The sequence below is a fragment of the Acinonyx jubatus genome, chromosome B4, assembly GCF_027475565.1.
Source record: "Acinonyx jubatus isolate Ajub_Pintada_27869175 chromosome B4, VMU_Ajub_asm_v1.0, whole genome shotgun sequence".
Lineage (NCBI taxonomy): Eukaryota > Metazoa > Chordata > Mammalia > Carnivora > Felidae > Acinonyx > Acinonyx jubatus.
In genome coordinates, this window is record NC_069387.1 from 30,564,541 (window position 1) to 30,592,198 (window position 27,658).

At 38.4% G+C, this 27,658-nt stretch overlaps 1 protein-coding gene across 29 annotated transcripts in view; it reads right to left on the minus strand.

The window, feature by feature from the left end:
- Positions 1–27,658, minus strand: part of PARD3 (par-3 family cell polarity regulator) — a 665,533-nt gene that overhangs the window by 167,993 nt on the left and 469,882 nt on the right. For 20 of the 29 annotated variants that reach the window (XM_027073806.2, XM_027073787.2, XM_027073798.2 and 17 more), the window contains one exon: positions 878–988. The exons of 5 other annotated variants lie outside the window; for them this stretch is intronic. In XM_027073806.2, the coding sequence (XP_026929607.1) occupies positions 878–988 (111 nt within the window). Of the gene's footprint in view, positions 1–877; positions 989–25,399; positions 25,520–27,658 lie in introns of those variants that run through there. 4 more of the 29 variants (XM_027073804.2, XM_027073803.2, XM_027073801.2 and 1 more) reach the window with 1 other exon arrangement.

The window sequence follows — 27,658 nt, forward strand, 5'->3', positions numbered from 1 at the left end:
TTAGTTATGGACAATATTTAGTCTTTCAGCCTTGAGCCAGGCACCAAAAACTGCGTCGTACCCCAGATTATTCAGAGTACAACAGGCATATTATCTCTTGCTGCGGCACCTCTGAAAATGTGAAGTGATGATACAGAGGGGGCTCCTTATGAGTCTGCAAACTCTAATGACAAAAATGTGAGGTGGCTTTCTCATCCTCGGGGAAGGACAACAAGAGAAATTCTAATCACTTATCAAAATGGGTTTCAATATCTGTTAAGGTAACTTTTCATTCATTTTACTGGTTTTCGGGTTCTTATGGAATGTCTCAACAAGAGATAACAGTCAAATTTAAGTGGAAAATTTCACAAAATATGATAGGAAAATAGAAAGAAAGAAACAAATGTCTCGTTTGAGAGAAAAACAACATAGCCCAAAAGCAACAGTCTCTTCAATTGTTGTTATAAATCAAAATATTTTAAATGAGATATCAAAATTCAAAGTTTTATTCCCAGAGAAATAGTCTTAAAAATTATTATAAAATACTATAAACTCATAAATGAATGAAACAGAATTGTAAATATTTCTTTGTGATTTTAAAAGTGATTATAAGTTCAGTCTTAATGTTTATTTAATTATGTTATTATGCTATTAATGTTATTTAATTTATCTAAACTATCTCCTAGGCAAAGATCTTAATTAAAACCATTTAAACTCACTTTAATGCCTCAAATAAACACATGATTTTTTTCTTTGAATCTTTCTTTACATTGTATTTATTCCACAGAAACACTAAAAACCATTGGAGTACAAATTCTTCACATTAGATAAAAGAAAAAAGAGTGGAAAAGAAAAAAAGCTCTATCTGACGAGGGTTAATCAAATGACTGAAGTCTACCTCTCCTGCTCCTGCTTCATTCGTATCCTCTCCTCTTCTGATGTAAGGGAGTCCTGTATTTTTATTTTACCCGTTTTCTCAATCTTGTCATCTTTTCGATGTTTGCCAAACCTGTTGATAACAAAAAATTCTAACTTGTCAATATATACAAAATGAGTTTTCATTCTTTTGTGACAAAGACATATGTACTCAATGAAATGTGAGCTTCCTCAAAACGAGGGCCAAAAGGTCACCTGCAAATCATGATTTTTGCCCAATATTAATATTTTCAATCAATTTATTGGAATTACTTTTAATCAGAACTTTCCAGAGACAACCCTTTTGAAAATGGCCTCAATACCCATTTTTCTTTTGGCAAAACACAAATAAACAACTTCATAGTTCATCCTTATTGAACAAACAATAAATGTATAGGACTGAGTGCTGAATACTTCAAATGATAGAGGCCAAAAATCTGCATTAGAATGGGTTTCTCTTAAGACTAAAGAATGGTAATCCACAATCATCTATTTAATAATCTCTCCATAAACAACTATTCTTTACTTTCATAGTCAGGTTAATTGGAAACATTCATCATAGTTTAAAAACAGACAAACAAGGCCATGTTCACAAGGTTTAAAGTACAAAGGATAATTTACACTGCTATAACACTTTGAGCTTATTAAATTGAAAGCTTTAAGGCATTCTCATCAAATACTATTCTGAAATCTGATGAGAAGCAATTGGTGAATGTGGAATCTATATCTGATCAAAAACAAACATGAGGAACATACACATGATTGAAAACCAGTCCACATAAACTTTCACAGATGGCCGCTGAGCTGGGCAGCTCTGTGAAAACACAAATACCCTCTCTGGCATCCAACGTATCTCAGAAGCCTAGACTTGCTATCAATTCTTTGTCCTGTTCTGTTCCTTTTCTCTATAAAAGACCATGTTGTCTGAACACGTGCTCATACATGTACTACCTACCCTCAAATAATACTCATCTTAGTGATTTGGTCACCAGATATTTCAAAAAAGAAACCTTTTATAGATAGTTCTTCAACTAAGCAGTCATAAATATATAAAATATGTTATTTATTTCTGAAGACAAAGTAGGAATCTGGCTTATGCTGATAATCATATCACAAAGGAGAAGAATTAAAAAAAAGGGTAGTTGAAAACTGATATAAAAGAGAAAAAAGCACTTCAACTAATGGCTTGGTTTGTAGCATAGGTCTTTCTTTTATTAATATAAATCTAATTTCAAATACGAATTTACAGTATATGGGAATGTACATGTGTACACAGGAACATCTCATACATTAAATAGTAACACTGTTCGCAAAGGGGTTTATAAATAAGAAAGGGACATGGGGCGCCTGTGTGGCTCAGTCAGTTGAGCCTCTCACTCTTGATTTCAGCTTAGGTCATGGTCCAAGAGTCTTGGGATCAAGCCCACGTGGGGCTCTGCACTCAGCGTGGAGCCTGCTTAGGAGTCTCTCTCTTGCTCTCCCTCTGTCCCTCTCCCCCACTTGTGCTCCCTCTCTCTGAAATAAATAAAAAAAATAAATAAGAGGAGCATTCTTTAAATGTTAAAAAAGAAAAAAGTTAAAATACCACCACCATTTCTTTAATAATTATGTATATTATTAGAGAGCATTCAAAAGTGCCTATAAAATTAACTTTTTTTTTAAATTAACTTCTATAAAGCAAATCTATCCTTAAATTATAATGGTATTTAGAAATTGGAAGATCATTGCAATTGCAAAGAGAAAAAAAAAAATCCCTAAGAACTTGAGCCCGGAATATGACCACTTCTTGCAAGGGATAAATGTACTATGCTTTTAAAACTAATAAATATAAACCATTAAAAATAAAAACTAAAACTTTCTCTTTCCTTTATTTCTGTCAATATATCAATAATGCCTAAGAGTAAGGCATAATGACTGACTTTATAGAATGAATTAATAAATAAATGAAAGAGTGAACATAAAAAACTGATACATCTCAGTAGGAGCCAACATCTAAAACATAATGTTCATTCATTTGACAAAAATATATTAAGCATCTACAGGGGGTTCAGGGAAGAGGACAGAGCTGGACAAATTAATTTGAGCATCATCAGCATGTAGATGGTATTTAAAGCCCCCATGAGTTCTCATCCTGAAAATTCTGCAACACTGAGGCATCTGGAAATATAAAATGTATCAAATTCTAACATCAAGAAAAGTGCAAATTCAAATCTAAACATATGATATTTACTTATAAGAGGGATTCCTAAAGAAAAGTAAATCATTTTAACCATTTTTCAGTTCATAAATATCCCTCAAATGATGCAACATTGCCATATTGACCTGTTTTGTTTTCCTTTTTATGTTTTTTTTTTTATCTTTGAGAGAAAGAGAGAGAGAGAGAGAGAGAGAGAGAGAGAGAGAGAGGCAGAGAATTCCAAGCAGGCTCTGCACTGTTGGCACTTGAACATGAACCATGAGATCATGACCTGAGCCAAAATCAAGAGTCAGATGCTTAACTGACTGAGCCACCCAGGCGCCCCTGTTTTGCTTTTAAAGAAGTGTTTTGGTTCACATTCTAGATTACATATATTCAAAACTGTATTTTATTTAAAAACCACTATGCCATGACACAAGATATATAGTTGATCCTTGAACAACATGGATCCACTCATACCCAGATTTTTTTCTATAAATACAGTATACTACTATATTTCCTCTTTCTTATGATTTTCTTAATAACGTTCTCTTTTCTCTAGGTCACTTTATGGTAAGAATACAGTAGATAGTACGTGTAATATGCAAAATATGTGTTAGTACATTGTTTATCTTATTGGTAAGGCTTTTGGTCAATAGTAGGCTATTAGAAGTTAAGTTTTAGGGGAGTCAAAAGTTACACATGGATTTTCATCTGCACAGGGTATTGGTATCCCAACCCCCGTATTGTTCAAGAGTCAAATGTATATCTCTTTGTACCAAGAGGTACACTTTAATCTTATAAGAGATCATGTACATTTTCTCTTTGAGTTAATAATATAAGGGAAAAATAAGAGTGGTTGACTTTTCTATGTTTAGATATTTTTTTGGTACCAAACCTAACATTGAGTTTAATTACCTAGGTTAGATATTTATTTTTTAATGAACTTGGTGCTAGTTTGTGGAGAAAGTTTCAGTTTTATATCTTTATCAAATTTCAACTTTTCTTCTAAGTATACATGATTTAAAAAAAAAAGTGTATCCTGACTCATATTTAAGAACTGCTTTTTTCTCACTTATTTGATATTAAAATATTTCCTATGCTGCCTCTGAATCACCAGAATATATTATTTTATTACTTGTAAATTTATTAAACTGTTATAGTATACTTCCTTTTTAAAAGTATAAATTCAAGATTAATATATTAAAAAGTAAAGAAACCATAGATAAAATGTTTATAGGTTTACATTTGGACACTTCCCCTAATGCATGGTTTAGTTACTAAATTATGTGATTTCTTTAAGGCGTACTATAAAAGCACAGCATAATACTTTATAATTGGGATAAAAATGAATCCCTCAGCTGTAATTTTTTGACAGAATAAAATAAAGGCTATAGGTGAAAAAATATATATACCAACAACTCTAGAGTGTAAAAAGAAAAAGAAAGTAGCTCCACACTCATTCATTCATTGCCAATACATTGTAGTGTTCTCTTAATTTATCAGTTTAATTCTTCCTGCAAAGAGGGGTGAAGTCACTGAAAAATTTGAGCTATACATGTATTCTCAAAGTCAGTTTCACAACTAAAATCAGTAATTAACCTATGAAAACAACTATTCCATAGCAAGCTGCTTAAAACTTGGAAGACATCAATTACATTTATTTTATTATCTTTTATAAGCCACAGATGAATTTCAAATGGGTCACTTTCCAAAGAACAGCAAAGCTGAAAAAAATATTGTACTTGGTATGTCCAGGGAGCAAACCCATTCTCAGCAAAGAATCGGTTTTAGGAACTGCCTTCTGACTAACCACCACACATGCTCAAACAGAAAGCTCTACTATCCAATGGGTGTGACCCTGGAACAGAAAGTCATCATGGACCCCAGCACCTGGGGAAAAATCTGCTAGTCATATCTTAGGGTATATTAACATAGAAGAATGACTTTAAAAAAAATAAGAGACAAAAATAAAAATATAAAGCTTGAGAGAAAAAGTTGATAGAGAAAAATGTCACAGGTCCTTGCTATATGAAGAAAGTACAAAAATGCCACCAAGCCACTAAAGACTCCTTCACAGAAAGATACAGTGGATGAGCCCTGTCTTATCAGAGTAAAATTGATTGTAACATTTCTTAAACATATGGCTTTCTTCATAAAGAATACAGCAGTGTTTTCATTCAGCTAAAGTAATCTCCAAGTAATCTGCTAAATGGGTTTTACTATGACGCGTTACAAATGAGATCATTGCTGTCTGCCAGATCGGCCACATATATTACTATAGTAAAGAATAATGGGCAAAACATGCACTTGTTGATGAACGGGAAAAGAAAAAAAAATCACAGGATTGTAACAAAATTCTCTTCTTTTCATATAGAAAGAACTGTCGTTAAAATTTTACTGTAAGAGTTTCATGCTACTAAACCATCATTTCAGTTTTTAATAAATTAACCCAATTCTGTCTGCAGTATAAATAACATTGAAATATCTTACTATGTTTTATACTGCTAATAAAATTAGAGATCCTCAGAAAAAATTATGCTGAGTGATATCATGCACAGCATCCTGCTATAAATAAAATAAAAAATATAATTGGATTTGTAATGAAATGGAGTTTCCTAATATCGTATTTGAAAACATGATACAGTAGAAGTCTTAAAAATCTTCTGCCTTACTTAAAAATAGATGAACACAATAACCAGCACCAATTATCTCGTAAGCTTTGCGGAATAATTTTTGAAATAAGATTTTCTTCAAAAAAAAATCACTGAAATGTCACCTAGAAATCTGGTATTTCTCACAGCTAATTACCAAGGTCTTTCCATCTAAAGAGGGCTTTGCTATAATACTTGCCTTACTATTTACCCTAACAAGCATGTAGGTTACGTGATACTGCTTGCCTGGGAGAGTGTTGAAATGGTTCAAATACAAATTTAGTGTCAGTGACTAGAAGCCACCCATCCTCCCTGAACATCTGACTTCAAGACTAGAATGGTCAACATGGTCATCTAACTCATTTTGCCCCTCATTTCTAAATATTTGCACCATCACATGATTCAATCACTTCCTTTCTCCGGTAACTCATTATTAATATAGGAGTTGTTTCTGGAGGACACAGCCATTGTGCTATCCTGTCTTTGACCACTGTGATGATGCTGCCATTTACCCTAAAGATCCTTGAGAGATACCAGCTGTGCCATGAGTCGGATTCAAGATTCTGGGCAGCAAAATCGAATACCCTATACTGTGTTATTCCTCTATTCCAAACTCTCGGCAATGCCTCAGGAACATACCATTCACTCAAGTCAAAGCAAAATAATGAGCTGTTAACACTATTCCTCTATAGTCTTTTGTGTCATACTTTTCCTAAATGGTTTTTGATCCAAGTTTCTCTAGAATATCTTTTCAATTGATTCTGGTTCAATCTTTTTTCACATTCTTGGTATTAGCATTGACTTCTCTCAACTCATCACTCTGGTTTCTAACACAATTATGAACTTATTTCTGCCTTAAAGCCTTAAACTCTTCTAAATTTTAGTTGAAAAAAAATCTGGCCATATATCTTTGTAGACTGTTTTATTGCAACAATAAGATTCCATACACACTGAAGGAATATGTACACGTTTCTGCAAAATCAAAGTTGAAAGATGGTCACCCATTCAATGTCTGTATTTGACTAACAAGGAAACTGAGGTCCAAGAGGTATGCAGAGCTGCCCAAAGTCACACTGCAAACTAGGAGAAGAGTTCAGGTCACCTCATAGCTAGTTTAGGAGATTTCAGTGGGCCTGTGCTTGGATACATCTAGAGAAACTGAAATTCTCAGACCTACAAAGTTCACTTTGTGTAAATCCTAAGTGAGACATATAATTGAACACCTGTTGAATGCTCTTTTGATTACTTAATTACATTTCACTAGAATTTATTGAATTTTTATTACATACTTTATCTCATTGATTTTCACAACCAGCATGTGAGGTAGGTGTTATCATCCTCCTCTTTAGGGGAAACCTCAAGGGAATTTAATGATTTCACAGGCCATATAGCAAGTAAGTAGCAAAGCCAGACTTCAGACCTAAGACTCTTTTTACCACACCCAGCCACCTCAAAAACTTGAGGAGCCAAAGACAGTCAGTTACCCTTATGCTTTTATACTTACAGCAGCTGGTTAAAACATCTTTGTTGAAATAAATAAGATAAATCTTGCATTTCCTGCAGCAATGAGGTCCAAAGGACAGTGTTCCCAAATGGAACTTGTCTATGAAGACCAGGAATCTGGGGCAAGGTCAAGAACTGATCTCAACCATTGGAAAGGATCATAAAAACTACCCACATACCCAGGACACTGCCAATATTTCTAAATGCAGTGATACTCCATAAGCCAAAATTGTCTGTACTGACATATGCAAATACAGCCAGGCAACAGCAGAAACATGTCAAACTGTCCGAACCCAATCAGAGGGTAAAACAGCAAGAATTCGCTGCATGCATTTATCTTTTATAATAATGTGGCTCATAGTTTCTGGCCCTATTTTTTTGTGCCTCAGCCTCCATTTTATAAATAAGAAAAAAACAAGTCACTTCTAATATGTCCTTCCCATAGAGGATCTTACATATTTTAGTGACATTTTAAGAAATCGCTACCATGATAGCATACTGATTTGCTCAGCAGTAGATTGTGGCAATGCTGGATGAATCAGGGAAGAGAAGGCTGATTATGAAAAGCAGAAAGCTCCTATTTAGGCAAAAAACATCTTGGTAATCAACAATGATGAGAAGGGAGGCTTAGAAAGGGTACATGACAACTTGATAGTGCTTTTATAAAATGGGATGCAGTTTTAACTTGGTGGAGTTTAGCAGGGGTTCTCTTTAAAAGGAAATTCACAAACTTGACAACCATTATTTGATTGTGTACAGTTTTCATCAGTGCTAGTCTGATTAGATTTAATAAACTAAATTTGGGTTGCCTGACATCCAGAAAAAATAAGTAACTTTTTTTTTTTTAAAGAAAATATAGCTTCTACTTAACCAAGCTAGAACAGCCTTTAGACATGCAGTATACCCTTAATGGACAAGACACCCTTTTCAGGACTCCCATTAAGTGTCCTTATATGTGCACTCTTCCCCTGGTTTAGCCTGCGTTATCTAATCAAGGATGCACTGATATGTCTAGTAACCCGACACTTCAGGAGTCCTGGAAGGATATGGAACAAGAAAATATTAAAATGACAATGAAGAAATTGAACCCAGCATATTATCAATTTTAATTTTACATGAATCATTCTAAATTCCAAATATCTTACAAATAAAACCCAACACCCCCCCCCCCCCCCCCACCGACACACACACTACCATAGAATCTAAATGGAAAGACTTAAGGAAAAAAAAAACAACAAGCAAACACAGTAATCCTTCAAAACACAAGATAAATACATAAATGACTCTGAAATAATATTTATAACCTATACTTAGAGCCATTCAAGTAAAATGACAGAAGATGAGTGGAAGTATATCTTAATTATAACGTTAAAGCTTTTTAGGCATCAGCTATGTCATGGATTGCATGACATATTTTCTGTAGCAAATAAATTCCCTTTGTAAAGAGGGGTCAAATAGTAATTACTGTTCCTTCCATACAAAATTTTTATAAGGCTTGATACACCTTATTTTTTTCAACATATACCCACATAGGTAATCACACCACACAAATCCCATAACACCAAACATGGAGATGCAAATAATATGCAAAGTGTATTTTTTGTTTCCCCCTTAACTACAACTTTATAATAAATTATACATATATAATTTATATATATATATATATATATATCTCACATCTAAAATAAACATACACATACCTAAACATAGTAACAACAACACATGATTCTGATTTTTCTAAATGCTTAATTTGGCATTGAAATCAGCCATGTCCACTTATAACGATTTTGAGAGGGCCTTTCACACAACTACTTCTCTAGATCCTTTCTTTACTACTATACTCCTAATTCTTGCACTGTTCATTTTAATGCATTATTGTTTCATAATACAATACTCCAAATTGCAAATTACATTTGGCTCAAGAAGTGATTATGAAAAATACTATCACTGCTGCCTTTGCTCGAATAACTCTGATAATAATGAGGGATTGATTGAGCTCTAAGCAGCCCAAGTGATGAGAAGGGTCAATTTGAACATTTCTATTAAGCTTCTTTTGTTAAACTCAAGACTTTGCCAGGTCAGAGGCAAATAATCATACCCTACATCTGGTTACCATGGTTTTCCTTTTCCTAAAGCGTCAGAACAATTTAGCAAGTGGTACTGCCCCAAAGGCAGTCCCCATAAGAAATGCTAATAAGACCTAAGTCAAAAAACACATCTATTCAAAAGGATACTTGAAAAAAGAAAAAGCACAGGGTAGAAAGATATTTTACTATCCACCTTTTTTTCTATTAGGACAAAGAATCAGTTGCATTTAGTAACAAAGATAATCATAATAATTTCTGTTGTCATCTGCCTATCTGATACTCAAATTGCATCCAGGTTGCAAACACTTATGTGGCAATGCAAACACATGCACAATTTAAGAATATCTCTTTTGAGTTGGAAATATTCACCCTCAATTAAATATGCATTGCAATTCAAATTCAAAGTTCTAACTACTGATAGGAGATATTTAGCTACAGGTACAGCTGAAACACTCTCAAATATGTTCTATGCTTCTACATTTACAGAGCAGATGAAAGTGACACAAACAGAAAATATGGTCATTGAAGTTTGGGGGAGGGGAGGGGAACAGACCTTTGGTATAGCTCCTGGAAACTTTGAAAGATTAAAACTTCCCCAAAGATCTCATTATCTGTAAAGTTAAGGTGTCAGTCAGCACTTTTTTCTGTTGATGATAGGGAACAATTTCTGTTGATTCAAATCTTAGAGAATGCTCTCTACAGAGTAAATTAAGAGGCGCAGACGTTCATTTTTTATCTTTTGCATATTCAGATTTAATATTAGGGAGCCGACACATTTTATAAGGCCCAATAGAAACTCTGCAGGGTGCGAGCTGGAGGCCACGCCTAATTCTTGGAGCAGAAAAGAGCCAGCGGATTCCCACAGGCCTCCAAGCCAAAACCCACTCTATCTGAGTCACACCATCCTCTTAAGGAACATAGGACTAAAGGTCACATATTTGGGTAAACTCAGTGTTCCTGCAGCACACCTGGGTCCTGATGAGTATAGCACATACAGAAGATGACCATGTGACACCACAAAATGGCAACAGCTCTTCTCAGGAAAGGTTCTTTACTCTTCCGTGCTGTGACTCACTCCCCCAGGATGCACAGCACTGCCTATTATTTATGACTCAACGGTAGTTCAGAGCGCAGCTGGTAACTAGGATCTAAAATCTTGGGACAGTTTCGGGGACAGAGTGACAAGGGCTTAGAACAAGGAGACATGCTTAGCGTCTCATCTCCAATCAGCCCAGCCTCCATGGGAAGGGGAACATGAAATTTGACAAATGGCAAACCACCACATTTTTCCTTATTTGACTAAATAGTTGAACAAGCGTTTAAATATAGAACTTGTTGATCTGTGCACTGGCCTGGAATTCCTCTCATCCCAGCTTATTTCCATCTCCTAAGAGCTGTCTCGTCTGCACTGCCTGCTGTGTGGTCTGAGGCTCCACGCACTCACTGGAGAGTGCAAGCCAAAATGTGGAGGTCCGTAAGAGTGTGCCCTGTTTGTCCAATAAACCGTCCTGGAACCAGAGCCAATACCACGGATATCAGTTTAAATTCTCAAGTCTCCCCAGTTACGTCTGCTTTTACAGGATATCATTATGCTGCTTTTCCTTGGCTGAGGTTTGAAACTGTCTGGCCTAAACTAGTGTGTATAATCATGGGGTATTAGCAAATCTCACTTTGTTGAGGATAGTATATAATATAAATAGATCTATTTCTACCCCCAAAGGATAGAAATAACCTATACATCTTTTTTTAGCAAAGCCACTCAGAATACCTATCTAGAAGCTAATAAACTAATGCAGGAATAATTAATCTAAGGGAAGAGAAGCCCATGAGAAAAGAACTTAATGAATAACATGAGCTGACAGACGTACAACATCTTAAAATTCCAAAAAGGTTTCCACACAAATTCTTTCATTTAGTTCTTAGAGGAACATGAGAAGGAAATGTGTGAAGAGGAACCTGAGGCTGACGGGTTAAGTGTCAGAGGTGTTAGAACTGGGTTGGGAAGAGACAGCTTCAAATCTACATCCCCAATTCTTTCTATCACAGAATACTTGTCTCCCTCTTAGACTGACCTCAGCCTCTTTGAACGTCTCTTAGGTTGTTTATGTTATTTTATATGTTGGCAGTTCACAAAGTAAAATCTGTATTTATTACACTGAAATCATATTAAAAATAAATTTTAAGAAGGATCACTCACTATGTAAGCATCTTCAATGGTGAAACACCACATGCGTTGTAAAATACTTGAAAGTTTTCAATGTAATTTTAACTCTTAAGCATCCACTAAGACACTGGGGCAGTGTTCCTCCATACAGAGTAAAAACTGAAATAAGCTGCCGATGGGGGATCCAAGGACAACCGAGCATGAGATACTAAAGCATTTGGGTAGCTTATCTGAAGATCAACAATGCAAACACATGTCACAGAGCAGTCAGTGTGGGTAGGGACACAGTTTTTTCAACTGTGGCATAATTGAAATTTTGGCCCAGACAATTCTATGTGGAGGTGAGGTGGGGGTGGCGGGCTCTCTTTGGCATCATAGTGTGTTCAGGAGCATCCATGGCCTGTACCCACAACATGCCAGTGGCACTCCTCCCTGCTGGTGACAACCCAGTGAGTCATCAGACACTGCCAAAAGTCCCCTCTGGAGCAAAACCCTGGGGGTTGAGAACCACTGGGCTAGGGTTTAAGATAAACAACTAAGTTCAATGCAATAGCTTCATTATTTACAAAGAATAAGAAGAGGGCTCAAAGGACAGTAAAATCTATGTTGGTCCTCACCCAAGAATGCCCCATTTATTTAAGGACTACTTCCTAAACACTGAAGAAGGAAGTCTCTTTCTACTGAGATGGTTAAGATTGAAGGCAAATGACAATCTAAGTCCCAGAAAATAAGATCTAGCATGCTGTAACCCAAGAATACATTTGGGGAATGTATCCATAAAAATGGCACCAAAGTCAGTATAATCAACATTAGTACACTGATTAAGAGCTTGTACTCCAAAATCAGAAAGATGTAGGTTATCTGAAGTGTTACAATTGGCACTGTTAAATAATAAAAATATTATCTCTAAAAAAATAGTAGCAAAGATTAAACACAATCATGTTTTTAAGCTCTTGGCAGAAATCATCCCTCAATATAACAGATATGATTTTCTAACAAAAATACCCATATACTCATTCCTTCCTCCATTTCTAGGTAGCTCCTCTAGGCTAAGTTGGTAAGACCATGACCATTTCAAGTGGTAGATATAATAAGGTTTTCTAGTATTTGTGGTCCACTGCCTGTCTTTTTGGCTAAGCCAAAATGATCTGGCCAGTAGTGGCTGGTCTCGGCCAGCACAGTAGAATGAGGGTGAACAGCAGCCCAGTGCTATAAAGCAGCTCCAATTTCAGAGGCCTGAGGCCACCTGTCTTCAGAAACAGTGACTCATAGAGGTTTCCCAGGAGCAGACTCACCATAGCAGGTGCTGCCTTTCCAATATCCATCCTCCTTTCCCTCCTTAGAAGTAGAACCCTGGTTTGGCAGGGAGAGGAAATGTGCCTAGTTGACATAAAATTACTTTCCCTTGGTTCCTTTGAGAATAGGAACAGAAGACAGAAGACAGCAGTTAAGAGTGTAAACATTTGCAGCCAGGTTTCTGGGTCAAAAATCCCAGCTTTTCCTCTTCCTGGCTATGTGGCGTACACAGTCACATGACTCACTCCGCTTGGACAACACACTTAACCTCTTTGAGCCTCAATTTCCTCCTTAGTAAAATGCAACCATCCTCACAGGTTTATATTGAGAATGAAAGGAATTATACATTCGCTCTGTACTGGCACATATAGGCTCTCAATAAATACTATTTTATTCTCATTGTTATTGATAGATTGTGGCCATAGAAATTGATATGGGACTTCAAGAATGATTGGTAGAAAGGGGGCTGACTCCACTGAAAGTTCCCCTTTCCCTTTCCTGCCTCTTTTGCTTAGAATTCTGATAAGATGGCTAGAGTTTTAACCATGAAGTGACAACAAAGGTAGAAATACATGTTTAAGACAGTTGTGTTCATAGTGGCATTATTCACAAAAGCCAAAAGATAGACTCAAACTAAATGTCTATTGATGGATGAATGGATAAACAAAATGTGAGTTACATGTACAGCGAGATAGTGTTCAGCCTTGAAAAGGGAATTCTGACACTTAACAACATGGATGAACCTTGAGGACATGATGCTAAGTGAAATAAGCCAGTGACAAAAAGATAAATAATGTATGATTCCGCTTATATGAAGTATCTAGAAGAGTCAAATTCAGAGGAACAGAAAGCAGAATGGTGGTTGTTATGGGTCAGGGAGGGGAAATGGGTTTGGCATTGAAAGGATATAGTTTCGGTTGTGTGAGATGAAGAGGGTTCTGGGGGTGGACAGTAGTGATAGCTGCACAGCAATGTGAATGTGGTTAATGGCCCTGAACAGCACACTGGAAGGCGGTTAAGGTGGTAAATATCATGACTATTTTACCACAGTTAAAAAAAAAAATGAAAAACATAGTAAAGATGACTGAAGGGAGGCAGGGACTTTGCTGACCCTCTGAACCCACCATGCAAGCCTTGGACTGCCAATCTCCAGACTTGTTTTAGAGACAAATGAGCCCTATCTCGTTTAAACGACAGTTACTTGGGCCTGTGCTACAACCAAAACAATATTTTACAGATAAAATCATGGAGATAAGAAGGCAAGAAAGAGTATTTCATACATTTGGCTTTCCAAACAGAGAAAAGGAAAATATATTATTTGCAACATCTCTGTAAATGATCCCATCTTCACATCCATACTTCACTATTCAGCCCCCCAGGTCCCAGCAACTAATTTACTCCGAAAGACGTCACCCTCAAAGCCCATCCACGGTGGCCAACAGCCTTTCAAGAGCAGAACTAATTGAGACAACTGAAAATAACCACCCAAATGAAGCCTCCTCTCTTCAGGCCAACACTGCTACTCCTGCTGAAAGACTTTTAGTATGAAAATGAGAAGAAAACAACATTCCATGAGTCGGAAATGATTTGCATTTTCTCCTCATTGTTTCTGATGTTATTTGGGTATTCTACAGTTGGTGACTAGAGACGCCTTCATATACTCTCTTTTATTTTGGCTGTTAATAAGTGTTTTCTCTCTAAATTAGACAGCTGCCCATCAGCTGCATGTAGACACAACAGCAGAGGACACTTCTAAATGAAAAGGCATTTTCCCATTGTTGACCAGACTACCTGAAAATAGTAGGAGTATTCTGCTTTAGTGAATTACATAGTTGCCATTGCACGAGAAAAATATTGTTCAAAGAAATTTTGCCAGACTAAATAGATAGGGGTCTACTCTAAGAGTAAAATCATAAAATCTTTACAGTAAAGGTAATAAGACCCATATAGACAAAACTATATTTAAATATGGGACCTTTCCAAAAAAGAGTTCCATAGGGAAAATGTTACATACATTTTTCTCTATTTGTTCATTAAAATTGATAAGGCAGATCTAAAATCTTAGGAGTAACCTATTTAAAGATCGTAATGGTATCTATGACCAAACAATAGCTAACTAGCTTCATTTTCTACTTTTTAAAAGATAATACTTGGTTTATAATATTTTATTATTGAAAATATAAAAGAAATCAAAATTGTGTCACAGCAGGAAATACATCTAATTCTCTACTTTCATGGGAAATATATTTCTAGCAAGAAATCTAGTTGAAATGATTTTGAACGCAACAATGACTATAAAGTGCATAATACATAGAATGATTGATGATATTAAATACGTCTGTAAAAAATAATAAAAAGGTTTTAAAAATGATGCAGATAGGCAGAGCACAGCGAGGAACCCTTCAGAAAAGGCAACAAACTAAAAATAATGGGCACACGCTCAATATATCAATTTCAATAGTTTACATAAAGCATTAATGGTTTGAATGTATCCACAACTTTATATCCCCTTGGATAGAACATAGAAGATGAACAGTGTTGCCTTGAAACACAAGATATCTGTAAATTGCAGTTTATTCAAGGTTTTTTTTTAAGCTACAGGAATGGAGGCACACATGAATCTCGAGAAAATTGGTTCTGAGAAACACAGTCTGAAAATGTATGCAAGTATAGACTGAGGACTCCTACTTAAATGTCACAATTTTAAAAAAGGCTTTAAAGAAAAGTAATTTTAAAGCTGGCATTTTAAGGAAGCAAGCTATTTATCTGACCCAAGTACTTTTCTGGTTTTGTAAACATGAGAGAAAATTGGAAATAAGGTATTATCATAATTTAGAGCAGCTGATGTCATCGGGATCACACCTACTCTGGTCATATGCTCAGCAGTGACATACCTGCCAACACGTAGAGGAAAAGATAAAGCAGAGAGAAGGAAGGAGAAATCCTCTCACCACTGAAGGAAGTGATCCCATAGTCAACAAAACCAATCATTAAATTTGCTTCTCTTCCAAGTTATATTTTGGTAACAATTTACTTAAAAAAATTAATCCCTCATATTCTAATTTATGTAATTCTTTGTGAAAATCTGCAATTGGTATTAATGTGTCACTTAAAAGGTTATTGCTAGAAAATGTAGACATCTGGCAGGTTTTTTGTGTGTAGAGAGTATTGGAAAAAAAGAGCTTGCTTCTTAAAACAGGAAATAATATATGATATCCTTAACTTAGAACAAGAATTATGTCAAGAGATTCTGTCTGTACCGGCATCACACAGAAACACTAAAGTATACGATGTAAAATAGGTAACCATTCAAAATTGGTCCAGCGACATCTACTGATGCTAGTAATTCCTTTGCAGCCAAGGCCACAAGTCCTAGTGACTCCTCAGCAGAAACACTGTTGATCACATCCTTCTAATTAATAAAAGACACTCTTGTCTTGGCTTTAATGAGCATAATCTTCTGGTTTCCTTCTATCTGCAGCAGATAGATGCACCAAAAGCTTCCTATGTCACCAAAAGCTTCCACCACCCCACTCCCCACCCTAAGCTGCCCCCAATATTTGAAGGGTCCTCAGAGCTCTGGCCTTCCCTGCTCCTCCTTCCCTGCACCCACACATCCCAGACAGCCCTTCCATGAATACTACCATGGTTTCAAATGTCACTTTTTTTGTCTTGGACTTCAAATCTCTACAGCCCCTCTCCCTCAGCTGCTCACCAGCGACCCCTACTGGGTGTGTCACAGACAAGTGCAAGTCAGAGTCCCTGTGTCCCATTTTCTCCAAATACCATGTTCCTCCAGGGTTTTCTAGTCAGTGTAGCACTATCAATCCAGTTCATCAGGCCAAAACTGTAGGAATTATTTCTTAATGTTTTTTCTCTCTCATTTTTTACATCACCAGGACCTCTAGATTCCTCCGGAGAAACACATATCATATCTCTGTCCCCAAGGCCACCACCATGGCTGGTCATCATTTTTCTAACAGCTGCCCAGTGGAGTTCCTGGCACACCCTGTGGGCCCGCTCTTTAGTCCACACACTGCTGTTGAAGCCATCTTTTAATTTTCCAAAAAATGTAAATTTATCAAGCCATTCTCTTCAATGGCTTCTCTTTGTTCTTAACATCAGGTACAAACTATACCATGAGTCCATTATGAGCGGCCACCTGCCTCCCTAACAGCTCCTCCCCCCCATCTTCTCCCCACCCAACCTCAGCCCAGCCTTGCAAACCTACAGCATTTCTGCCACCTAAATAGTATTTTTCAACTGGGCATTGCAACCCATTGAGAACATAAAATTGATTTGGTAGGACTCACCTGGCATTTTCAAAAAAAGTGAATTACAGAATAATAATAGTAACATCAAGAGCAGCTAACATTTACATAGTGCTTTCTTTCTTTGTATGAGGAGGAGTTCTAAGGTGCTTTGTACATATCACTAATTCACTTTAGCTTCAAAACAATGGTGTGAGGCAGGTACCACTCTTATCCATACTTTACAACTGAGAAAAGTAAAGCACAAAGAGGTTAGTTAACTTGCTCCAAACACAAGGCTGGTGAGTGTACAGCTGGGATTTGGACCCAGGTGATCTAACTTCAGAGTCCAGGCTCTTAACCACCACCCGCTGTTGCCTGCCAGCAAGGCACATCACAGCACACTACATAGAGGAAGGGCAAGTATTAACTCGGTGAAGGGTTTGTCTCAGTTGCTTGTGTGTGTGCGTCCTCTGGGTTGCAAGGTAAAATAGGTTTCTTACTGAGGATCATGTCAAGATCCCGAGTCCCACTGATACAAAATGCTCCTTTCCCCCAAAACCCCCTTGAAAAAGAGAACTCAAAGCACCTTTTGGATTTCGTTATAATGCCATCTTCTGGAGGGAGATATTCTGACTCCTAGTCTGGGCTGGGCACACTCGCCCGAAGTCCCCCCTCCACAAGGGCCACCGTGGTGCTGCCTCATCTTCTCAGTTACACCCAAATCCCTGGCACCCAGGATGGTGCCCAGCATACAGCAGACCTCCAGTGAACACTTGTCAAATGTATAAATGAATGGCTTTACTTCAAAATTACTAAGAAATCACATATACTCCATAACCAGCCTTGAAAAAACTCCACTTGCTCACCACTAGAAACGATTTTGCCAGGTGAGCAGTGAAACCTTCAGAAGTTACCTCACTCCCCTGGTTATTCTTTGCGTAAGGCATGTGGGTGCATGTTTTCCTGGGCTTGCCTCAGAGCACATACTACCACAGCTGGCAGGGTGAGAGAAGTGGGGACCGGATATGGTGGGAGAAGGAAGCGGTTCCCTGGAGCAGTGATCAGGGCCAGGAGCCCACACCTGGCCCACCTCAGGAAACCAGCCCTTCCTGTCAGGAGCACCCATGCAGGACATGCACAGTGTCAGGCTACACTTCACAGGCTGCAGACATCCTTGGTTCCAGATCTGTGCCTCTCACCTGCCAATTTGCAGAGGAGCAGTGAAAGTTCATCTTTAATAGGATACTTATCATTAAGTGCTGAATATGATTCCCCATCAGGAGATTTACTGCTCATTTGCAAATACACTTACCTGAATGTTGGGATGCATCAAACCAAATTTATTTTCAGGCAATCACCTTTCCCCCAGTGTGGCTAGGACAACTCAGGCGTATAGTACACAACATTCTACGTCAATGATTATCAGTGCTTTGCCACTATGCTCTAAGCATCTGGCTGTTGCTATGTTCTAGAAAGGTCACCAAAGGAAAATGTCCATCCTGTTAGAATACCTTTCTACAGTGGGTCCAAAGTTTACTTTCTTAAAACTTGCAGAATCGACCTAAGATTAAATTGATGCTATCATTTCCTCAAAAAAAAAAAAAAAAAAAAAAATTAACACTATACCCTAAAAAGAAATACAAGAAAGAAAAGAAAAGAAAACTGAAATTCTAGTAAACCTGGGATGCTTTCCTAATGACTAAAGTAGTTATAAAAGCAGGGACTAGATAAAAGATTATTTTTCTACAAGCAGCAGTGGAAATGTGCCAAGGCCAGGTATGAGGATCAAGACAGACACAATGCAGGTGCCTGAGAGGCAGGCAGCCCCGAGCCTGACTTGTCTCCCAAGAGGAAGGGCCCTAAAGGCTGAGCCATGGTCTCTGGCACATCCAAGGATCTGGCAAGTTTGCTGATCCAGGTGGCACTGACGGGGCATGGGAGAAAGTGACAGAAAGTACAACACATCAGAAGATTCGCAGAGGAAATGAAGACTGTGAAAACATTCTGAGAAAAAGAATGGCCTCATGATTATTTTAACAAGGATAAAAGGAAAGAAACAGCAGCAGTAGAGCAAGATCTGAGATACAAGAAGGTATACAGTAAGGGGAAAATGAGGGAAAAACCAGTAAAGGACTTTAAGCATTTATAGGACTATATGGCCATCTTGAAAGAAGAGAGCAGGGACAAAGCTAACCTTTTTTTTTTTTTTTTTAACTCATCACTAATATTCAGGATACAATATAGACAGGTTTGAGGGTCAGGTGTGGGGGAAGAAATGTGGCAACTAGTAATTTTTAAATTAACAGTAAAATTCCTAAGTCCTTAAGAATTATTTTGGGAGAGAAAGGACCATAGACAGAGGATGCTAAGAAATCAAATAGGAACAAAAATTAAAAGTCATGCTTAAAGGATACTAACTTCCACATTTCCCAGTTATCAACAGGAATCTCTATTTTTTCATAACTACCATAGCAATGCCACTTCACATGATTAACCTCATAGCAATCTTGGCTCTCATACAGGGCTTTAGGGCAGCAGAACACATTGGAAGAGACTAAGAAGGGTGAGGTGGTCCAGCAGAGTGGGTAGGAACATGGCCCTAGGGGTGGACCAATGTTCAAATTTAGTGTTGCTCTACTTTGGCCATCATTACCTCCCTGAAACTTTGTGTTCAGTTTATCCATAAAATGGAACTAAAAAGAGCACCTACCCTACAGGGATATTAATGAAGATTAAATGGGTCATAGAAATAATGTTCTTAGCAGACTGTCCACCAATATCAACATTCTATGAATGCTAAGTGCTAGCCAGAGTACTGGTGAAAGTACAACACATGAGGAATGCCTTTTCTCTTTAGGGAAGTCCTAATGACCAGCATGTTACCCAACAAAATCAGAAACATGTGCCAAGAGGAGATAAAGGGTAACTCTCTTAAGAGTTAGAAACAGAAGAGTAGAAACAGAGAAACCTTTATACAAGAAGTAGGGATATTACGCGGTTAGCGTCAGTTCAGTTCAAAGTCCCTGTTCCTTTGGACAGAGAATTGTAAACTTGTTCTTTTATTTGCTTTTTTTTTTAAGGACTGAAATTGTTATGTAAACCAGAGAGAGAGAGCATTTTCACACAGAAGAGATGTAAGTTATAATATAAATATTCAAGGTGGTATTGAAGGAGAAACTAATGAGGTACAGTTGTCCCCACCCCCAAACTACACTTAAAGTAAGACTCAGGAACATCCCAGGCCCCTGGAGCGGCTGGGCCCTCAGTGCTCAGCTAAGGGTCCTCCCTCTAGGGCAGGTAGGGAAAAGAGAAAACTCCAGAGTGCCATCTACGGGTGGTGGCACCTGCAGGTGACAAGGCCTGTAAACCGATGTGGGCGTGGTCTTCAGAAGGGAGGGGGCCTTTCATCAGCTCATTCTCTGCAGCTGTTGCTTGGGAAGCTGGTGAAGAGGAAAGCGAGGGTTCTGACTTCCGTTAGGGACAGAATCTTACAGCATCTCCTGAGCTTGACATTTTAAGGTTTAGGAAGGCATTAATAGAGCAAGTTTAGCATTTGCTCCTTGCTTGCTTGCATCTGTGACCCCTCCACTATACAACCCAAAGCCTGAAGGTTGGGGACTCTTGGCATGAAGGATTTAATTTGGAAATTGTATCTTTTTTAAAGTCTGATGTAACAGATAATACTTAAATCATTGATAGCTACTAAGAGCAGGGAAAATGGTAACTTGAACAATAAACCAAAGGACATGATGTAGAGCGTGAAAAGGCCTGCTCTCTGGGGACTGTTTGCTCAGTTACAGGCAGGCTTCAGAAGTGACATCATCTTCCAAAGATGGGAGCAAACACCAGCACTGCCCTGGTGTGACCGCTTGTCAGAAATCGCAGAATTACTCCAGGTAGAAATTCCTCACATATACTGTCACCACTTACATTAGGAACTTTATTTATTAATTCATTCGGCAAACACATCTGAGTCTGGATTTCACCAGAAGCAGATCCTGAGACAAGGATTCGGGGCAGTGGGATAAGGGAATGGTAGGGAGTGGAGACGTGACTGGGGGAGGGAGGAAAAGCAGCCCAAAAAGAGTGTTCTCAAGCCAGTTACAACTGTGGCCCAGGAAGCTCAAGCCTGAAGCAAACCCTGGGAGCAGGTTGGGAGGGGCTGCTTGGCCTTCCCACCTGGACCGTGCACAGGAATCTCTAAGGCTGTTGGGCTGCAGATTCTGATGGCAAGAGGTCTGGGCTGGGCCTAGGATTCTGCATTTCCAACAGGTTTCCAGGTCCTGCTGCGCTCCAGGTCTGAGGACCACACGGCCTGCACGTTATAACCGTACGGGCCACAGGGAGAGGAGTGCTTTCACAGTGGCTTCGTGGGTCATTGGCTGATGGCTGCTCTGAGGCAGTGTTACTGCAAGGGCTTTTCTGGCGGTCCTGCACAAAGAAGAGCTTCCTTGCATGGCCTGAGAGGTCTCAGGCATAGAGGCAGAGCTGGGCTGGAGGTTGGAGGAAGTGCTGAGGGCATACGGGCGACCTGGCATCTGTTGCACTAACTGTGCACCAGGCTGTCTGCTTGGGACATAGAGAAAAAGGGTTCCCAATCCTTGATGGCTGTCAACCAATGATTAAACCAAGTGTGACACATCAGGTATTAGGTGGTGGTAAGTGCAAAGGAAAAAAGTAATGCCAAAAAGTGGGAAAGGAAGTGTCATGGTGGGAGGGAGTGATGTTTGTAAGGTTGGCCCATTCCCCCGAAAGCTGACCTTCGTCAACCTGTGGGTATCTGAGAACAGATTGTTTTGGGTAGAGAGATGAGCAAGGACAAAGACTCGAGTGGACCTGGCAGTGGAGGGAAGAGAGGCCAGTGCAGCTGGAGGAATCTTAGCAAAGGCCAAGAGGAGAAGGAAAGAGTTCAGAGAGGCTGAGGGTGGAAGGCAAGTCCTAGAGGGCCCAAAGGTGACTCTAAAGATTTTGACCTTTCCTCTGTATGACATGGAAGGCTGCTGGGGGATGAGCAGAGGAAGGCAAGGACATGACTTCTCTCTGCAGTATTGAGAATGTATCGTAAAGAAGCAAGGGGGAAGCAGGAAAAGTGTTGGGGGGTGGGGAATGCAGGAGGCAGAGGATGTGGGTACTGAAAAATACCGGGGTTTTATAGAAATTATAGGCCAAAAGGGCTTTTGCTTTTGTACATCAAAACTGGATGTGGAATGTAAGGAAAACCTAAGAGTCAAGGATTACTTGAAGGTTTTGGACCTAACCAAGTGAAAAAACACAGCTGCTATTATCTGAGAGGGGAAGACTGAGAGGAACAGTTCCAGACACTATTTGGACTGAGTTGGGATCATGTCAAGTGTCGACGGTCAAGTAAGCACATGAAGAAGATGTAAGACCCATAAATCTAGAGTTCAAAGAAGATGCCCAGACAGGAAATGTGAATCTGGGCGTCATCTGCCCATAGACTGTATTTAGAGTCCAGAGGCTCTGTTTCTTAAGCATATAAAAACTCTGTGTTAATGAAAAGAGAAAAAGAGAATAGAGATAAGACCTGAGTTTGGGGGCACTCCAATATCTGGAGGGCAGAGCATGGCACAGGACTGGCAGAGGGGATGGAACTAGAGTGGGCAGAAAGGAAGGCAGAGAGCCCAGCAAGGGTGAGCTCAAAGAAGAGCAACAGTCAACGTGCCAGGTGCTGTGGGCGGACCAAGGTGAGGTGACGATGCACAGGGAAGACTCACCAATGAGGAGGCCCTTGGTGACATACAAGAGAAAGGCTGTGGAGCCAAGGGGGATGAGGCTTCACCAAAGGGAGTTTAAGGCAGAACAGGAAAATGGAGACAACAAATACAAACTTATCAAAGGGTTTGTTATGATGCATCAGAGAGAAATGAGGTAGTAGTTGAAAGAGTAGGGAGGTTAAGGTGGACTTTCCTCTAAGATGGAGGAAATAACAGCAGAGTGTGGGACAAAGTGAATGATCCAGTAGAGGAGGATTACCCATCATAGGGATTACCCTATGATGATGCCGGAGAGGGAGGGTGTTGCTAGAGCAATGTGCCAGAACGAGCAAGAGAGGATCGGAACGGCTCTACGGGTATTGGCCTTAGCTTAAAGCACATCCATTCTAAAAAGCAAAGAAGTAGAAAGGTTAACAGGACACATGGCTATTTGACTATGATATGAAATTTAATCCAACTTTAGTCTTTTGTTTCTGAATTGGCTATTATTAAACAGGTCACAGGAAAGCCATCTAACATTCAATTATGTAAGAGGTCACTTCCCCAGTGAATTTGTTAAAAGAGTATTTGAAAGAGTGAAACAATTATCTTTATATGATAATTTGTGGCTTGACAAAAATATATTTAGGAATACCAGGCACTTGGACCCATTATATTTAATGTGACAGATATAGAACCTCTAATGGTAAACAAATAAAAACATTCAGAAAGAATATTTCCAATATATGTTGCAGTAAATGTCATTAGCCTGGCCTGTCTTCCAGTACATTTTTCAATGGTGTGATAGTTTTTATTTACCCTGTGTTATTAGAGAGCGAATAGTCACTAGCCTTCAATTTTCACATCAATTGCAGAGAAAAAGATTCCATTTTCTACACCGTCTGGAATTGAAATTGACTTAGCATCTCAGAACTGTCAAAAATTTCTTTTACGAAAAGGTTTGCTTTACGGAGACTATAAAGTAGGTGTCATCCTTGACACTCGTGTTCTATATTCATGCCACAGGTCTGTGGAAAAGAAGCGTTAAAGAACATCAGAAAAGGTCTCAGAAAGGCCTCGCCGTCATGCTTGGTGCCTCCTCTGGCTTCCTCGCAGTCAACTGCAGTGCTGTCGATGTCAGAGGTTCTCTATTTAAAACTGCTAACAAGAAAGAGAAGAATTCTAGAAGAATATGAGATCAGCTACCCTAGAACTTGTCTCTGCTAACAGGTCCATCTGACACTTATTTTCCTGTGTTAAAAACGGGAATCTCTGTTTCCATTCAAATGAGAAGCATACATTAAGTCCTTGGGATTTACAAATTCGAAACTTATTCCGAGGAATCCCCCCAGCATGTGTACTCATACAACGGGGCTGGTCTCTGTCCTGCTAACAAACAGGAAAACAAGTAAAATTATGCAAACTCTATCTTTTTGAGTTCTTTTTTTTTTCTTTCTATTACAAAGTCCTGTGCCTGCATTTCATAAAGATGGGCAGACTTTTCCACAGGTGCAATTTAACTGCATTCCCTAAATCGCCAGCAGTTTATACAGAATGCCATTTAATTTTACCAATGTGAAACTCGTCGCATTAATCCGCAGGGCAATTAGGCCTGAGCCATAAAAATCTACGAGCCTCGATATTTCCGACATGAACAAATAAACACTGTTATGGGTGCCTCCTTTCTGTAGTACAGGTGAGGGCTTTTGCCTGGAGGGTCTCGGGGTGAGGCCGGACTGCAGCTGCTACCAAGTCTGAGCACAGTTCTGTCCTCACAGGCACACACCTCAACTCTCAACACCCTTTATTAAATGGTTCTCTGTTTCTTCATCACATTTATTTTTAAGTGGGATACAATTCCAACATTCGCAGAGAATAAAGCTAACTAGGTGGAGTCTTATCTGCAATTTTGAAGATGTGAAGAATGGAGAGATTGTCAGTTAAGGCTTCTTATAAGCAGAAAACTTCATTCTAAAGTATGGACAGTCTCAGATCAACCTGCACGTTGACAGAGCTGTGATTACATCACTTGGTCAGGCAGACTCTTGCCAGAAACATTTTTATAAAGGAGTGTGTGCTCTCAACTCCCTGTGGTCTCGGCAAATCTCAGAATTACTATTTGCCAAAGTATCTCTACTTTTCTCCAGGAAGGACTTGCTGGTTCAGCCACCCCCAAGCACAGATAAGGGAAGCACAGATATTGTCCTAACCCCCATTGTTTATTTAAACCCTGTAACCCACAAAGGGACTAAAAAGTACCTTGCAAACTGGCAATTTGGTCATCAACTGATGGGTGACAATCCCAACCCACACACCTCACTACCCTCGGACTGCTAACCCACCACCTGCATGTGTCCTTAGCCACCGTGTTGTTTAAGAAATCAAACTAGTACGTTACATCATCTTGAAAGCAGATTCCAACATCTGATTGGTGTGTGCTGATGATTTCTGAATACGCCAGCAGCTAGACTATGGTTTTCCGCTATGAAAAGGGGCTAATACAAATGATAAGAAAAAACACTCTCTGCCTTTTCAAGCAGTAATTTAAACCCCCAAGCTTGAAATCAAGATGAAAAAGTTCCAAATTGATTAATATGGAAATTACTAAACCATCAAAACTGCTGATGTCGTAAACAAAATTCGTCAACAGCCACTAAGAATTCATTAAAAGTAAATTTATTGTTTGCTTTAAAAATCGACTGTGCAATATGTGCTTCTCAAAGACCTTTTTGAATCTGGTTTGTTGTTCATCTCTTCTCAGGCTTCAGTTTGGCAAGGCTAAATGAGAAACACGGTATAGACAACACAGTTAGTAAGTACAGGTAAGGGAAGCAACAACAATTCCTGTTTGTTATTCTCCCAAAGCCTAAAGAGTGTAATCCAAACTACAACATTAAGTTTTAAAATCTGATCATGTTCTTTGTGTTCGGAAAACTACCATATTCTAAAAGGGGAAAGAGAGCAGTGTATCTGATTTCAACCAAACAAGGTTTCAAACTAAATTACCGATTTCCTCTAACAGAACTGAATAAAACAATGCTGCAGGGACACAGGTAATCATTTTAAACGTAATTGGAGGATTCAATTTTAATGGTAATATTGCAACATTACTTTGGCTTTAGCCTTCCATAGTGATAGGTTCTCAGCTCTCACATATGGACAAAAGCACAAAATAAATCTAAGCGGTACAGAGTAAGGTCAAGTCTAAGAACCTTTAGTTTTAGCGTACACACAATTCCACGACACTCAAAAGAAAACAAGTCTAATCTTTCAGGCAAAGCAATATCAAATCGTACTTGAGGGCTGGAAAAAAGGACAACACATAGTTTTTCATACTTACTATCTGAGAATATTGTCCTAATATGGGGTTTTATTATCTTGTGGATTATTTCCATTTAAAGATGGAAACTAAGGCAAAAGCATGTTGCTGAACAATGCTGTGGCTTTTCTTTAAAAATGAACACATTTAAAATATTACATAACAGATCTCTCCCCTTCTAAAGGACAGAGTTGGTTCCTTCCCTCTTTAGTGACTATTTCATAGAATTGCAGAATTCTCAAAAATATCTTGGAATAAATATTCACTTTGAATAGCCAAGTATCTGAGAATCAAACATAAACAAAGAGTCAAAATGCTGGACCTCCCTCTGCTCTGTACTTTGCACAATGATTACATTGACAAGTCATGTTTACCTATTTTAGTAAGCACACTCAGGTTTCTTAGCTACAAAGCCATTTTAATTAAGGCAACAGGAGGTCCTTATGTGCAAAAGAAGATGTAGCATATATAAGGAGAATCATACAAACATAAAACACTTTACATTTGTTATGCAAATTCACATAGATTTGAATTCGCGATTTAAAACTTACATTAAGACAGCTTTTGCACTCCATATAGTCCATAATTTAGAAACAGAAGATTGATTTATATGATTCATAACGTTCTTTACTAGAGCTGTTTATCAATAATTAAACCATCTTTGGGACCACCATTCCGTGTGTGAAAACCATGACATCTGTTTATCCCGATAAAAGTACTTATTCAATGTGCATGGTTTCCTCTGGTGCCGTTTTAAAAATAGGGTCCATATTTTTGGCCCTCATCAAATTTGACCTCAAATCACAGACAATTTATAGGGATAGGCATACAGTATGTGTGTTTGCAGGGACCATGGAGGGAGATGGTTGGGAGAAGAGCCCATGAGCCTGTTTTTGAAGGAAAACATATTATTACTTTTTCAAGCAACTAAAGAGAAAAAGTTTATATGCCTAGAAAGCTAGACTCCCAGTATCTAATGTCCCTGCCCCTTAGCTCTTTCTTTGTTATCTGAACCAAAAAAACAGAAACAAAATCATAACAATAAACACACAAATGCACACGCACATCTCTGCTTTGTACTTCAGGCCTACAGTGGGCAGCCGCACTTGAAAGTCCTTACAAACTCTTCTAAGAAATGTATATGCACATACACATTTTGCTTAAGCTATTTAAAAGCAATACTGCAAAGGAAATCACACGCTATTTCCTTAAGAGAACAAAAAGAAAGGAAGAGACTAATTTTAAATCCGGACTATATTCCCCTATGTTATTTTAAAAAAGAAAATTCTATGTAAGAATCAACCTGAGAATGTATTAGTCTCAAAAGGATTCAATAAGTATGGAAGGTAGTTACAAAATATTTTGAAAAATCTAACAATCCTTTACGAGTCTTCTCTAATTATTAAAACATAAAATAATGGTATGAAGGAAGGATTAAGAGCCAATTGTCAGACAAAAAGCTTATTTTATGTTTAATAAATTATTCTCAGAGCATTTTGAAGAAGTGTTTGGCAAGCTTCAGCCACTTTCCCAAGGATGGAAGCAATGGTTTGCAACCAAATGGAAGACAGCCATGTTCGAGGAAACCAGACATGATA